At 50.8% G+C, this 15371-nt stretch overlaps 4 protein-coding genes across 4 annotated transcripts; 2 read left to right on the top strand and 2 right to left on the bottom strand.

Annotated features, from left to right (window-relative positions):
- Nucleotides 1–633: 633 nt before the first annotated feature.
- Nucleotides 634–3994, top strand: BJX68DRAFT_272252 (glycoside hydrolase family 35 protein; the record flags this gene model as incomplete). The annotated part of the gene is made up of 6 exons (XM_071047159.1): nt 634–1434; nt 1484–2480; nt 2537–2830; nt 2883–2954; nt 3005–3092; nt 3160–3994. The coding sequence occupies 6 exons, from the start codon at nt 634–636 to the stop codon at nt 3992–3994; spliced, it is 3087 nt and encodes a 1028-aa protein (XP_070893363.1).
- Nucleotides 3995–4210: 216 nt separating this feature from the next.
- Nucleotides 4211–6066, bottom strand: BJX68DRAFT_279463 (putative MFS transporter; the record flags this gene model as incomplete). Its single annotated transcript, XM_071048743.1, has 7 exons — nt 4211–4377; nt 4431–4878; nt 4932–5163; nt 5220–5380; nt 5442–5605; nt 5655–5757; nt 5809–6066. The coding sequence occupies 7 exons, from the start codon at nt 6064–6066 to the stop codon at nt 4211–4213; spliced, it is 1533 nt and encodes a 510-aa protein (XP_070893362.1).
- A 1966-nt stretch (nt 6067–8032) lies between these two features.
- On the bottom strand, nt 8033–10824 carry BJX68DRAFT_200648 (uncharacterized protein). Its single transcript, XM_071037554.1, has 4 exons — nt 9683–10824; nt 8795–9632; nt 8380–8735; nt 8033–8324 (listed from the first exon to the last, which is right to left on the bottom strand). Exons 1-4 carry the CDS (start codon nt 10649–10651, stop codon nt 8277–8279), a joined length of 2211 nt encoding a protein of 736 aa, XP_070893361.1. The 5' UTR covers nt 10652–10824; the 3' UTR covers nt 8033–8276.
- A 2337-nt stretch (nt 10825–13161) lies between these two features.
- On the top strand, nt 13162–13899 carry BJX68DRAFT_200622 (uncharacterized protein). Its single transcript, XM_071037552.1, has one exon. It carries the CDS (start codon nt 13310–13312, stop codon nt 13865–13867), a length of 558 nt encoding a protein of 185 aa, XP_070893360.1. The 5' UTR covers nt 13162–13309; the 3' UTR covers nt 13868–13899.
- Nucleotides 13900–15371: the final 1472 nt, after the last annotated feature.

The following is a 15371-nucleotide window of genomic DNA, read 5'->3' as shown; positions in this document are numbered from 1 at the left end:
TAAAAGCGAGTCTCGTATTTCTATCTTTTTTGCGGTTGGTTGTTCTTTCATGTACATATTTGCAGGAGTTTTGGCATGCCGAACCAGGATGGCACATCAACCGGAGGGATAGAAGGGGTGCATTTTTTAAATAGAACAACAGGGACCTTAGAACTCAATCAAATCACAAGTTGTGCTCCAGTCAATATCGATTGTCTTGATAGTCAGGCGATTGTCCAGTCCGCTTTGAGTAAACTCCCGCTTCAACCCCTCTTCTTCTCCGTCGGACAATCTCCCAATTCATCCAACCTCGACGATCCCACCCTTGTTCCAGCTCGGTCGACGGGAGAAAACAACCCGGCGTGTTGATTGAATGGAGGAAAATCTACATCCTCTACCCCATTCCCATCGTCCAGTCCACAATGGACAGGTCCACAGGTACAGTGTGAGCTGAGTTTCGACTCCACAACGCATCTTGGGAATGACGATCTTCAATGTATTCTAGGCCCGCGGGGACTTGGCGTGTCCGAACTTGTATGATGCCTATTCTTGCCCTCGTCCCGGCGAGGCATAAATTCGGCCCACGGTACCTGGCATTGCCAAAAATATGTTGTCAGCAATAGGCCGTCCATACTCCACGCCAAAGGCCGAACCATGATACGCATCTTCCACTTTCTCCTCTTCTTTCTGGGGAGCTTTCGAGCCCTGACAGTCGCACAGAACAATTCCGTGTCTGAATGGCCCATCCATGACAATGGATTGAACAAGGTCGTCCAGTGGGACCATTATAGTTTCTATGTCCACGGCCAGCGATTCTTTCTGTTCTCGGGAGAGTTCCACTATTGGCGTATCCCTGTCCCAGCACTATGGCGAGATGTTTTGGAGAAGATCAAAGCAATCGGATTCACCGGCTTCGCGTTTTACTCCAGCTGGGCTTACCACGCGCCTAACAACCAGACGGTTGATTTCTCAAGTGGGGCTCGTGACATCACGTCGATTTACGAGCTAGCAAAGGAGCTTGGGATGTATATCATTGTTCGTCCCGGTCCGTACGTCAACGCAGAAGCCAGTGCAGGAGGATTTCCTCTGTGGCTGACAACCGGAGCTTACGGCTCGACACGGAATGATGACCCGCGTTATACCGCCGCATGGGAGCCATATCTCGCTGGAGTGTCTGAGATTACCAGTAGATATCAGATCACGGACGGCCACAACACTTTTTGCTATCAGATCGAAAACGAATACGGGCAGCAATGGATTGGCGATCCGGTCGACAGAAACCCTAACCAGACAGCGGTTGCCTATATGGAGTTGTTGGAAGCAGCGGCTCGGGAGCATGGAATCACCGTGCCCTTGACTGGGAACGACCCCAATATGAGGACAAAGTCATGGGGCAGCGACTGGTCGGATGCTGGAGGTAACCTTGATGTGGTCGGGCTTGATTCGTACCCTTCTGTAAGTCTACCATCTTGAAAATGTGTCTGAGCGTGACTAACTGGACCAGTGCTGGAGTTGCGATGTCAGCGTCTGCACCGGCACAAACGGAGAATACGTCCCATACCGAGTGCTGCAATACTATGACTATTTCCAGGAGGTGCAACCGAGTATGCCTTTCTTCATGCCCGAGTTTCAAGGCGGATCCTACAACCCTTGGGATGGCCCCGAAGGGGGATGCACAGAGGATACTGGTGCGGACTTTGCCAATTTGTTCTACAGGTGGAACATCGCTCAGCGAGTTACCGCCATGAGTCTATACATGATGTACGGAGGCACCAACTGGGGCGGGCTCGCGGCGCCAGTTACTGCCACCAGTTATGATTACTCTGCTCCCATCTCAGAGGACCGGTCGATTGGATCCAAGTATTATGAGACGAAGCTGCTCGCCTTGTTCACTCGTTGCGCCAAGGATCTAACAATGACCGACCGGATCGATAATGGAACACAGTATACCACTAATGCCGCCATCAGTGCGACCGAGTTGCGAAACCCAGAAACCAACGCTGCCTTTTACGTGACAAATCACCTAGACACCACTCTAGGAACGGATGAGTCGTTCAAGCTGCATGTCGATACGTCCGAGGGAGCTCTTACTATCCCTAAACATGGAGGCGCCATCAGACTCAATGGCCACCAATCCAAGATTATCGTGACTGATTTCCGACTAGGCCGCGAAACACTCTTATACTCCACGGCAGAGGTCTTGACATATGCAGTCTTTGATAAAAAGCCGACTCTTGTGCTTTGGGTTCCCGCCGGTGAATCTGGAGAATTTGCGATCAAGGGTGCGAAAAGGGGATCCGCCACGACATGCTCCGGCTGTTCTCCGATCGAGTTCCACCGAAGCAAAGAATCTTTGACTGTCAGCTTCACTCAAGCTGAAGGTCTAAGCATTGTACAGCTTGATAACGGTGTGCGAGTCCTTTTGCTTGATAGACCTTCGGCATATACCTTTTGGGCTCCGGCATTGACTGATGATCCGCTTGTTCCTGAGACCGAGAGTGGTAAGTTTTCGTTATTTCCTGATTTTTGACTGGGCGTGAGCTAATCGTGCGAGCAGTCTTCGTTAGTGGCCCTTACCTAGTTCGATCTGCCAAACTCTCCGGATCTACGTTGGCTCTGCGAGGAGATTCAAACGGCAAGACAACCATAGAGGTCTTTGCTCCTAAGAAAGTGAACAAGATCACATGGAACGGAAGAAGGATCAAGGTAACCAAGACACGGTACGGCAGCCTCAAAGCCAGTCTCGCGAGCCCGCCCTCCATTGAACTACCTGCTCTGGATGGGTGGAAAGTCAGCGACAGTCTGCCAGAGCGACTCCCAGCCTACGACGACTCTGGTGCAGCATGGGTTGGTGAGTTGATCGGCTGCCGATTTAAGGCGACATAGAATTAACAGAGGTACAGACGCCGACCATATGGCAACTCCCAACCCTCATAAGCCGGCCACACTCCCCGTTCTATACGCCGATGAATATGGTTTGTTATCACGAATATCCACCTACCTCTCACACTAACCCGTCTATTAGGATTCCACAACGGCGTACGCCTTTGGCGCGGATACTTCAACAGCTCCGCCTCTGGCGTCTTCCTCAACATCCAAGGTGGCGCCGCATTGTACGTTGAGCCTATCTGCAAATCTAGCCCTAACCCGAGCCCATACTGATATTAATCTTTGATTCAGCGGCTGGTCTGCCTATCTAAATGGCCACTTCCTCGACTCCTACCTGGGTGACGCATCAACCAACCAGGCAAACGGCACCCTCGCATTCCCAGACGATACCCTAAACACAGATGGGACCCCCAACGTCCTCCTAGTCATCCATGACGACACAGGCCACGACCAAACAACGGGCGTCCTCAACCCGCGCGGAATCCTCGAGGCTCGCCTTCTTCCCCTCAACACCGAATCCGACACCGAAGCGCCAGAGTTTACGCATTGGCGCGTCGCCGGCACCGCAGGCGGAGAATCAGACCTCGACCCCGTGCGCGGCGTCTATAACGAAGACGGCCTCTTCGCCGAGCGCGTCGGCTGGCATCTCCCGGGCTTCGATGACGACGATTGGCCAGCGGCCAACAACTCCCTCAGCTTTACCGGTGCAACGGTCAAGTTCTTCCGCACCGTGATTCCGCCGCTCGATATCCCGCAGGGGGTAGACGTGTCCATCTCCTTTGTTTTCTCTGCCTCGTCTGTTGGCAACAGCAGCAGCAGTAGCAGCAGCAGCACTGGTGGGAATACGAGGGCTTTCCGTGCGCAGCTTTTCGTGAACGGTTACCAGTACGGTCGGTTTAATCCTTACGTGGGTAATCAGATTGTGTACCCTGTTCCGCCGGGGATTCTCGACTACAATGGCGAGAACACGATTGGAGTCGCGGTTTGGGCGCAGACGGAGGCGGGCGCAAGTTTGGAGTTGGATTGGAGGGTTAACTATGTTGTTGATAGTTCCCTTGATGTTGCGAACCTGGATGTGGGTGGCTTAAGACCCGAGTGGGAAGAGGAACGGCTATCTTTTGCCTGATCATAGTCTTTCCAGAGAGTGTCAACAGTGTCGTGAGGTGGAAATACGGCGATGATCGGGACTAGTTCTGTCATACCGATTATATACAGCTTATGTATAGTCCATTGTTGGATCTGTTTTGTATATCATGCGGGGGACATATCCAATATCAAGTGGATATAAGAGCTCATATCCTCCCAAAATATAGTTATAACACGGAGTCCTAGCCCAGGAGTATCAGACCAAGAAGCGGAATCCTCTAGCAGAGGCCTGGCCTGGTACACCGCCACTGATACCCTCACCACGATCAAGCTTCTTGTTCAATCGGACGAGAATAATTCGCAGCGCGGTAGCAGAGAGGATAGCCACAAATGCGGTGGCACAGTTGACGGACATGGCAGTGACTACACCTTTGTCAGCAAAATCTCAAGCCTTCTCGCATGGAGCTAATACGCACCAAATCTCGGCTTATCGCTATCCGGATACATGTAACTAGCATAGATACTGCTGGCGTTACTCACGCAGTTAATTCCAGCGAGAGCAGCAGCACGCTTCGAAGCAGGACGGGGAAGCGTGTTTGAAATCCAGCCTAACGCGACGACGTAGCCAGTGTATATCGAAGGGACCATCAGCATCATGGACAGGTAGCGTGGGCCAACGCTAGTGGTTGTTGCGGCGATGATGAACGCTGCAACGGCGAGGTACAAGGGTAATGTGATGTGGAAGTAACGCTCGCCTGTACGGTCAGCGTGCCAGGCGTTGGCGAAGGCAGTTATGACAGCGAGAACATAAGGAGGTGCGGTGAGGAGAAGGGTCTCGATTTTGCCGTAGTTGAGTGTTTCAACGACGGTTGGGAAGAAGTTTGTCACGGAGGCCGAGGAGACGATGCAGAGGATTAGTAGCATCTGTAGCAGAAAGCGTTAACGGGTATTACGGGGTTTTCTGAAAGGAGATATACCAAAATCCAGGTCTTTATGTCGCTGAAAGCCAGCACGGCTCCATGTAGGAAGGATTGCTGCTCGCTGTCGACCCAGTCATCCTCACCAATATCCTCTTCCAGTCGCCATGTAGCCAGCTGCTTCTCCTCCTCTGAAAGCCAAGTAGTCGTTCGTGGAAAATTGGGCAGGACGAAGATGGCGATAAGGGCAATCACGATAGTAATAGCTCCTTCGATGATAAACAGCCAGCGCCTAGGAACATCAGAAAATGGCCAATATTTTGCCACAACGTCTCGCTCAGCACCTACCATGCTCGAAGCCCAAGCTTTCCATCCATATTTCCCGTAATACCGGCGGCGATCAAGCCGGAAAAGGCACCCGAGATCAACGATCCGGAGTAGAGAGCCGCAGTACGGAACCCCAGTTCCTTTCTAGTATACCAAGCACTGAGGAAGTAAAGGCATCCGGGCTACAAGATAGGCGAAAAGTGTCAGAAAGATCACGCGCCCCGAAGATGAAGGACAACGTACAAAGTATGCAGCTTCCACAAAACCCAGGAAGAATCGGATCACCACGAGTCCAGCATAGTTTTGAGCAGCGGCGGTGCAGGTAGAGATTATACCCCAGAGTATCATGGCGAAGGGAAGGTAAAGAGAAGGTTTGCCAAACTTGTTCAACAACAGGTTGGAGGGGACTAGCCTAGTGTCAGCGGCCAAGAACAAGTTTGGCAATGCGGTCCTTACTCTGCATCAAGAGGTATCCAACAAACAGAATGCTCACGCAGGTCTGGTATTGTACTCCCACCAAGCCCAGGTCCTTTTCAAGACCAGCAAGTCGAGCCGCAGCCTAGGAGGGTATGAGTGAGGCGGCCTGTTTTCCATTCAAAGTGCCACTCACAATATTGTTCCGGTCGAGATAATTGAGGATGTACATGATAATGGTCATTGGCAGCAGCCGGATGTCGATTTTGCGGACGAGGGCTCTCTCTGCCTGTTCACGCTCTTCCGGCGTCAAGCCTGCAACGTACGCAGGTGCCTCCTTTCTAGGGTTAGGCCTGTTTGAGTTGGCGGTCTCTTGAACGACTTCGACATTGTCGACATGGCTCTTGTCAATGTCCCCTTCGGGGTCATGAGATATCGAATGCCGGGGAGACATATTTCTATGAGGATGATGAGAAGGGTAACGGAAGAAGAAAAGATGGAACGGGAGGAGTGTAAGGAGAAAAAGAGAGGGAACCTGGGAAGTAAAAGAGACTGTGAGGAGGAACTCCGAGCCATCATGTTAACCGCAGGATTTGTCACTTGTCTCGCGGATCCTCCGCTGTCTACCATTTCTGGAGGGATAATCCTGTCCGCGGATGCTACGTTGCAGCGTCGTACAGAGACCGCGATCCCGGGGTGGTGGAGCCCGGGGGAAATTGATATGTTCACTCTTGCCGGTCAGAGGAAGACGGAGAAAACCCTGCCAATAGCAAAGTCGGCAGCGGGGGCGTCGGCCTGGGGTGAGGAGGGGAAATAACGGAACCCTGGTGCCCCGGACAAACACCGAGCAATCAGAATTGAGAGGAAGCCGGAGGTGGGTTCGACAAGGTTGTTTGTGGAGAGGGATGGATAATGGCGTGGGGGTCACCAAATCATGGGAGCAATGTGTGGGGGGAATGAGCGGATGATGAGAAAGCTGAAGAGGACAGTACGTTGCGAGAATATCTGAAGCAAGGCTGGATACCCAAAGCAAAGGAGGAAGACACAATGATGGAAAGTGCCAAACCCGAGGTCAAGCGTCCAGGTGAATACCAAGAAATCAATGCAGAATAAGCTCCCCAAGCAATGCTTCGCTGCGCCAAGGCCTGTCCTTTTTAGCCGAGTTTCCAGTCCCCGAAGATCACTTCCAGTTTTCCTGACCTTTTGGCTGATATGCCAAAGTCCAGCTTGGGCCTTATCTCGGTGCAACTCCGAGTATACCTTGCTCAATGTATCCAGCTAATGATTTCATCTTTTCTCAATACCTGTTTGCACGATGGTGTTGTTTCAGGATAGATCATCCCGCTACTTCTCCTTTGTAAGTTCACATCATCACTGAGGCCTTGTCAACTGCTACCAACTGTCCAAACACCAACCTCGGTTCGACTCTCACGAGATATTATCGTCGCCACCTGCCTGGATTCAACTCTGCGGAAAACAATATTCACCTACATTTCCAATTGAACTGAGGGACAAACTTATCTTAGGGCGATATCACTCGTGTAATCTGATGGACCTTCTTCCTTGAGTCACCACCAAGTCTAGCAGCCTCGCGAATTTGTCAAGGCAATGTGTCGTGCTATCTTGACGCACATCCACGACTTTTCGTGGCCATGGCCAATTCTCCAGCTAGGGAACAATGCCCGACTCTATACCTCTGACGTTGCTGAGTACAGCCTACGAAGTCGAGTTAACCAATCAACCGCGGTAGAAGGCGTTGAAATGTAGATGAATTCGGTTCACATGCCATCCAGTCAATACAGTACCAGCAACAGCTATGGAAGAAAAGAGACAGCGTGCGTATGAGAAATCGCAAGACGCGAATACACGGTTCGGATGCCCAGGTAAGAAATAGTGCAAAAGAAATGACAATAAGAAAGCCCTGAGTATGCTGTAATTAGGCCCAGTTAAAAACAGATGTCAAACTGCATGAGATGCGCCAGTGCATCGATTTCCAGAACGCGAACACACGATGAAGAGTGGCTAGTGCGAGTTTGATGATGGTAAGGAGAATGAAAAACATGAAGATGTAAGACAAATGATCAATGGGTGCTGCCAGTTTCACGCTTGCCAAAGACATGATTAAAAGACTGGATGAATCGAACAAAGTGTCGGAAAAGTGTAAGACAGAATCCATAAACGTGACTGGATCCGGGGTCAGGATAAAAAGAATAGATCAGTACCCAAAATCCTGAGCGCGAGGTAGATCAACGCCGAACAATCTGAAGTGGTCGCGACACACGACAACAATCGACCACTCCATTTTCTCTTTAATACTGCCTTTGCTGGGTCCGCATTAATTGGGATGCATGCACAAAAGAAAAGCCCTTCCCATACCAGGGATTCTGATTCGAAACACGTGTATAATAGACCAACGGGGTCAACTATCATGATCCGCAGTGTTTGGAAGAGGTGTTTGATGAGACCAGACAACGGCGCTGGTCAAGACATCAAAATCGGAATCGACCGTGCAACCAAAAAAAGAGTTGCTCTAGAGAGATAAACCAGGTCTACAAGACGCCAGGCGTGGATACCACACCTTTCATAGATCCAATCGCCCGTCCGGAGATTAAATGACACACGAGAAATCAAGGGAAAGAGAGAACGCCGTTTTGTATGCTGCATTCAGAGGAAGTGTGTATAGATTTTCGAGGTTTCGTGAACCTCCATCTCCTATACGTAAAAGAGGTCAGTAGATGTCCAGGAAAAGAATGCGCTGGAGACCAACCATCTTGAAGGTGTTCAGCTCTTCTTTTATTTGCTGAGCGAGAAGTGGAGTAAGTCGGTTGCAAGTCGCAATATCTCCCCGTCGATCATATTCGCCGCTGGGCCACGTCTCATGAAACTGGATTCGCGGGCTAAAGACGAGAGATTTCGAGGACACCGATTGCGGTCCCAGAGACACATTCTTGGTGTCGGATAGCTCGTCCTCTCCAGCAATTTTGACCACATCAGAGCGTCGATACCCGGTTCGCGGCTGGTCCTCGGGAGTGCTTGGTGCGCTTGAATTAGGCGAATCAGTACCGTTCTCGTTTTGAGAAGCTGGCTTTGGCGGAGTAGAAAATGTGCTCTCGGAGTTGGTTTCTGTACAGGGTACGGTTTAGCAAGCTTGTTTTATAGAGACGCCCTGGGATGAAACTTACTCTTGAGGATGCCTTTTCTGACGGCCGCAAGAACCTCCGCGCGCTCTCTGTCTCCGCCAACAATGCTCTTACGCGATTGGGCAGCTTCGGTCAAGTCATCATCCTGAGTCGAGGCGGGTGGAACAGTCGATTCCATTTTTGGGAAAACTGTGCCGCCGTGGGGAACATCCTGTGGGTCGGCATTTGCTGCAACACTCTTTCTTTCTGCTTCAATATTTACCACAGAAAGCTGAGGTGCCATCGGCTCCGCTGTCATTTCATCCACGGGGGAGATGATAGCAGACTTGGGTCTGAATAGTCCGACAAGAGACCGAGTGGATCGCTTCATACCCTTGCCCATCTTTCGAAGCATGATCGAGGCGGAAGACGCCGTCGAAGAGATGGATAGATTGTCCGTGGAGCTGTTGAAAAATCGACCCTGGTGGTGAGAGTATATGCTTTCACCTAAGCCGCTAGCTTCCTGTTGTTCAGCAATGGCGGCCTGTTCAGCACCCAGTTCCTCCTTGAGCAGTTCCCTGCGAGACTTGTCCACGGAGAGTCCGTCCTTGCGATGGTTGTTTTGTGAGGCCTTGAGTAGTTCAGAAGCACTCCCGAATGAAAATGCCCTTCGCAGTCGCGACTTTCCTGGCCGATGTGCATCGTTTTTTGTGAGCTCCGCTAGCCGCTGCGAGGCAGGGCTCATTGCCGGCTTGGGTTGCTGATTTTGAGGATTCGGCTGTGCTGTCGCTGGTGAAGTAGAGTCTGCAGACACAGGTTGGGACAAGGGGGATGGTTTCGGGATGCGCTTGATATCGTCGGATTTTGGAACGGTTTTGGGAGGGACAGAAGGATCATGGACCTATGTGAAATGTCAGCAAGAGCATGAATGATGGTCTCATGGCACTTTACAGATGATGTAGAAGAGCGGGCAGAATGAATGCTTCCCGCGACTTCCTTTTGTGATTGGGCCGACCTGGGCCGATCCTGATCAAAATAGTCCGTTCCCTTGGGCATAGGAATTGGCGATGAAGCAGGTAGATGAAGCTGAAGATTGATGAGACCAGTATTGTCAATATTTCCCCAACTCCTCCGTCGATATCTCTTGGCCAGTTCCGGCTGTGGCTTTTCTGAGCGTGCTACATCGTCCGCACTAGGAGCTCTCGTATGGCCGACACTATGTGAGTTGTTTTCAGGTACCAGGCTTCTAACCCCTAGTGGGCCTGGACTTTCCTCGAAACCAGGTGCTGATCCAGGGATGGCAGTTGAGGGAGAATCTGAGCGGCGGTTACCACGCCGATAACGATCAGGCGAGGGGCGGGAAACGGTAGGTGAGGATATGTTCATAAAGGGTGGTGTGGGAGAAGGAAGATTGGCGGTAGATAATGGGCGAACAGAAGGGTCAGTACGAAGCTTTCGAGAAGGGATTGCCGTGTCGTCCTTGGACATGTATGACTGGATAGAGGAGTTGGAAGATGAAGTAGATACAGAACCAGCTGCAATGTGATGAACGGGTCGTGATGCACTGACTCCGACGTGGGCAGCATTCGCGGAGACTTGGGGTGCTGAAGGGGCGGAAGAAGTTCGATGCTCAGGCCTCAAGCTAGGAGACCATGACTGGCGGTTTTGCGCGTTTGATGAATTGGAGAGGTTGGGGGTGGTGGTGAAGGCGTAGGGGGCCACAACCTGATGACCTTGCCTATACCCCCCCGAGTTGCCTGCCGCATTATATGTGTTCCAAGACATGGCTGCTTGATTTCGCGAATTCGATTGCTGTAGAGACTGAGATGTTGTAAAGGCGCCCGAAGAGGAAGAAGGACGAGTTTGGAGCACCGGAACCGCGCTGCTTTGCTGGGGAATTGTTTGTACCAACGCTGCCATGTTGTTATCCTCCACTGATCAGCGATTTATCGAATTGGACGCGTGGCAACGACGTCTTTCGAGAGGGCTCCCTCGTGAAGTGAGAGCAACCCTGCAGTGCTGTTGACCAAGCAGTGTATACTGTCCGAGGGCAAGTTCGAGAGCGAGGGGAAATGGTTGGGGAGGAACAGGGGGGAGAATCTGTACCACGTATTTGTCAGTTGGCATTGTACGACCAAGGTAACCGGGTTCGAAAGAAAGCCTCAAGAGTTGGAGCATCATTCAGGCACGGGGAGAGGAGGTAGGGAGGGGAATTGCTTCGTCGGTCAAGGAAACATACCTGGTATAACGAATGCCGGTAGCTCAATTATACTGGTACAAACGATTAAGAAAAAAGCGCTCAGACCGATGCAGAAAAAAGCGAATGCTGTCGAGAGTAAGAGGGAAGAAACGAAAGGCTTGGATCGAACGAGGACCGAGGAGGGACGAGGGAGGAGCCAGCGATGCGAGTGCGATGTAAGGAACACAAGGGTCAGGGGGGCGGGCAGATGCTGACTAGAGCGGTCGAGCCATATGTAGAGAAACAAGAAAGTAGAAGAAGAAGAACAGAGGAGATTCAAAGATGAAGATGACAACTAACGGAGAAGCCGCAGGAGATAAGGAGGAGAGAAAGGAAAGGAAACGGTGACCAGATCCCTTGGAAGACACGGAACTTCTGAATCAAGCAGAAGACGCGCCGTTCCGGCGGACTGGAAAGAATGGAGGAGAAGGGCGAAAAAGAGAAGAAGTCGAGAAAAAGGTGGAGGGTGGGAGGAAAGGGAAGAGGAGGAGGAGATAATGCCAGTGGGATTGAGGAGGACTGGAATGATGGGACGCTGCTATTCTCACTAAGGGGAGGGACTGACAGGCGGAGACGACTGACGGGCGGGATTTTCCTCTGTTTCTGAACGCGCAAAGGGAACGACCACGCCCAGCACAACGGTCCTATCCTCGTTTGGATTCTGCGATCGGTGACGATTTACAGGAACTTGTTATGTTATTGTGCGAGTTATACAACTTTAACGGATTTTCAAGAAAAGGAGAAGGGAATCCAGAAGGAGGGAGGGAAGGTTTCCTGGTGCAGGTCGAGCGCCCACGAGGGGGAAGCAGATCGATTAGCGGCTTTGAAAAGCATGCGAAATTCCTCATAATCAGCAAAAATAAGAGAGCGGCGGGATCCAGATGGCGATGACTCTTCGTGCAGCTGCAAGTCATACCAGAAACAGCTGAGAGTCGTCACCTACCAACAGGAGATTATCTTGTCAACAACGACTTTCCCCGGGTTTCTTCCGCAAAGATCGCAGCTATCTCTAACGATATTATGAGGAGGCCGCAAGGTTTCATTCATAGTATCTATTCTTCCTTCCTTCATTCCGCTCATGGCTCTTCTTGAGCATAGATTAAACCCAGATTAATTCTCCTGAATCTGCCTGTTGCTCAGCAGCCAACCAGCGTTATCAAAGCTCGAAAGGGGTAAGACATGATCTTGGGGCGCTGTACGGTAACTTCGGGTCCTCGATGGCTGGTTACTGGTAGGCTTATTCTTAGCCTCTGCCCTCAGAGGTTCCCCGTCATATTCATGGTTCCAGAGTTCATCCCTAATTGACTTTGGTCAAAAAATGGTTCAGGGCCGCTGACAGATCGAGCAGGCTGACCGCACTGAAAAAGTTCTACGACTACGAACTACTTCACCTGTAAACGGTGTATGACTCGTACAAGGAGTACTCCGGAGTCGAACATCTGGATCGCCACTCCGGCACTAAGAGGTTGTCAGTCCCATTCTCTGTGGGGAACTTGAGGTATCAAGGCTGTAACCCGTAATAACGACGATCAAGCCAGCCAATAGTACAGCCATAAACCGCCTCCTTTTTCTATTTTTTCCCTTCCGTTCTTGCTTTTCAAAGGTTCCATCCTGAATACGGTAAAAGAGGGGGGAGGGCAAGAATGCTGCACGGGAAGAAGAAGACGCCTGGATTCTGGAAGGGTGCAAAAGTTGGCAGCCCCGTGGTCCCCATCCCTGCCAGCAATCTCGGTTGGCGGGTATTCAACGCGGAGTCATGGTAGATCCAGATCAGACGTCAGTTCCTCAAGTGATTGCGAAATTTCGTATGATGATTGTTGAAGAGCTTCGAGAGGCTCTCGAACGGAAGAACCGTCCGGATATGCGTCTCGAACTAGCTGCTCAGCCGCCTTGTAGCCAAAAGGCTCAAGCCCAGACCTTAAAAGACTGGGACACTAAACAAGTGCTGTATTCTCTCTTCGCAACCTCACCGAGGGAAACGGCGAGGCTGTTGAACGGGTCAAGAGAACTCAATCACCAATATAATACCAAACAAGACTTTTGAGTTTGAGATCTTAGTAAAGAGCGTATAAGTTTTGCAAAATCTCATGACTCGCTTCAGTAGGGCATCCTTGTGGGAGAACTCCTACGATACCCTACAGTCTCCTCTATCTAATCTCCTTCTCCGGCTTGATAGAAGGGCGAACTCCTGCGACACCGAGAGTGGTCGGAAGAAATGAATGCTCTGCCCTGGTTGAGCGTCCTCGCAACTATGGTTCTGAAGTCATGGCGTATTCCAAAGATCTTGTCACCCCTGGGAAATTCCCGCAAGCTGGTTCCATGGGACTGGCCGTTCCACGATGGGTAACCTAATCATAGTCATCAACCAGATCACCCGCAATCTGTGTTCCAACCCGGCGGGGACGGACCTCTTGTTACAAACTGCTACATCTCAAGGTCCACCCGGCTGTGTGGCCGTACCACTTGATGAGAGTAAGGGCAAGCAGCGCGGAGGGGTCCTCGGAATCAACGACAAAACGGCTTGCCTTCAGGTAATCGCGACAATTCTTACTTTTTGTTATGCAGGAAATTTCCATGCAAAAGAGCAAGAAAATGTAGCTCATGAGCTGCATTCATCACTCACTGGGATAATAACATGGCACTTGACTCAACTAGCCGACTTTTGCTTTGATGGATCACGATCCTGCATGCTTGACCGCCAGAATAAGCCACTATGCTGTAGGGTAAGCAATCATCTAGTTACGATTTGGATTGTCGCCTCGTACGTCGTTGACTACCTACCTAATAATGGCAATAGACCTTACAGTTTGTCGCAAATATATATAGAACCAAAGTGGGGGGTTCGAGATATATATATATGCGCCCAGTCACTACCAGAAAAGCCACAAAGTTTATGATATACTTCTATCGACCAAGCTATTAAGACGCAAGACCGCAAGACAATGCTTTTACCAGGTAATACTAGTAGTAGTAGTAGTAGTAGCCATAGCCACGATTTAGCACGATCAGACATGGGAGCATCAGATGAATGCATCGAGTCAAAATTCTCAAGATCCATAGATTATCCAGGACTCGGAACTCCAAGACTAGCGCCTGCAGATCTATGTAAGGAGTTCCCGCGTGATCGACAAAGCAACGTCGCCGTTTCAGCATTTTTCAAATCTTCCGCGTCACCGTGCAGTGGGCTTCCATGATGGTGGCTTTCGGTATCGCCTCTGGTCCCACTCATGAATCGTTTTTACCGGACCCTTGAGGCATGAGCCGACAAAGTCGAGGTGCTTCTGTTGGACAGCTGCAGGATTTACCTGTGGAAAGGTCGACCGTAATCGATCGGAAGTACTACTAGTACGACATGGATATCCCGCACGGTCGCAATGGCGGAATTCTACTGTGGGAGAATAGTAATCGAGTCGGCTTTCGCGTATGTTGCCTTGCTCTTGAAGCTGGACTGATCATACGGTGTAGGCACTAGGCTATGGACTGATATCAATACGTATCCAACCGTGGCTCAAAGCTTGTCCTGGCTTCGCAGTTTTATCGGCGACCTTCCTATCAGACCTTGGACAGGATCCAGTGCAGACCTCGAACCATGATTGAAAACACAACCAAGCCTCAAGGGGGACAAAGGACTGCTTACCCCACAAAATGAGACCGCTCCTCCCATCTCGTTAGACGAAGATTGCACTGGCTGCGACAGACGACAACAATTGACCACTCACCGACGCTGTACCTCAATGGTGATCGACCAGTCCACCAATAACGCATCTGACCCCTCCTGGAAGATTTCCACCACGGCAGGGTATTTGCAGCAGCCAAGGGGCTCGAGACATGGACTTGGTGCGATTCAATCAATGGTGACTCCGAGTTAGACCGACAAGAACAACTGGAGTATAAATTGTCCGGGGAAACGCCAAGGAGACAAATTATCAACTCGAAGTTATGCAACGTGCAGAAACATACGGATATATGCTCCGGTTCGACTCGGCCGTCAGACAAGTTCTCGGAAAATCGGCATGATACAAATATTCTGCAATCTCGAATTTTTGCAAAAATTATTCAGCTGATCGAATCTGTGTGCCCTCCAGCTGAAAAGCCACTCTAAGCGCCCAGCCAGCCATCTGCGTCGTGTGCACTATGCACCGCGTCCCTTGTCCATCAGGGCACTCGACGCCTCCTCAGCCCCGGTCAGTGCATGCGACGCCCAGATTCGACGCAAGATGCATGAATATTAGGTCATCGCAGCAAGGCACGGACACAAACCAAAGGACAATAAGCAACATCGAGTTGCCAGTTGCTCATCCATCTATCTACGAGCGTATATTGCGGGCCGCCGATAGCGCTTGAATTTGTGCTAACGTAATTCCCGGGTCGTCCGATCATCCCGGGTCATCCGATCACCCA

This window comes from Aspergillus pseudodeflectus (assembly GCF_044049435.1).
Source record: "Aspergillus pseudodeflectus strain CBS 756.74 chromosome Unknown BJX68scaffold_77, whole genome shotgun sequence".
Classification (NCBI taxonomy): Eukaryota; Fungi; Ascomycota; class Eurotiomycetes; order Eurotiales; family Aspergillaceae; genus Aspergillus; species Aspergillus pseudodeflectus.
The sequence above is the reverse complement of the archived record's forward strand: the minus strand, read 5'-3'. Positions and strand labels throughout refer to the sequence as shown.

What these genes read in the sequence shown, in the direction of transcription:
- BJX68DRAFT_200648 (XM_071037554.1), bottom strand. Translation starts at nt 10,651, where the DNA reads ATGGCAGCGTTGGTACAAACAATTCCCCAGCAAAGCAGCGCGGTTCCG. An exon ending in CCCGCTCTTCTACATCATCT is followed by an intron (nt 9,633 to 9,682) that starts GTAAAGTGCCAT and finishes CATTTCACATAG; the next exon opens with GTCCATGATCCTTCTGTCCC. An exon ending in AGCTGAACACCTTCAAGATG is followed by an intron (nt 8,325 to 8,379) that starts GTTGGTCTCCAG and finishes TTTTACGTATAG; the next exon opens with GAGATGGAGGTTCACGAAAC.
- BJX68DRAFT_200622 (XM_071037552.1), top strand. Translation starts at nt 13,310, where the DNA reads ATGGGTAACCTAATCATAGTCATCAACCAGATCACCCGCAATCTGTGT.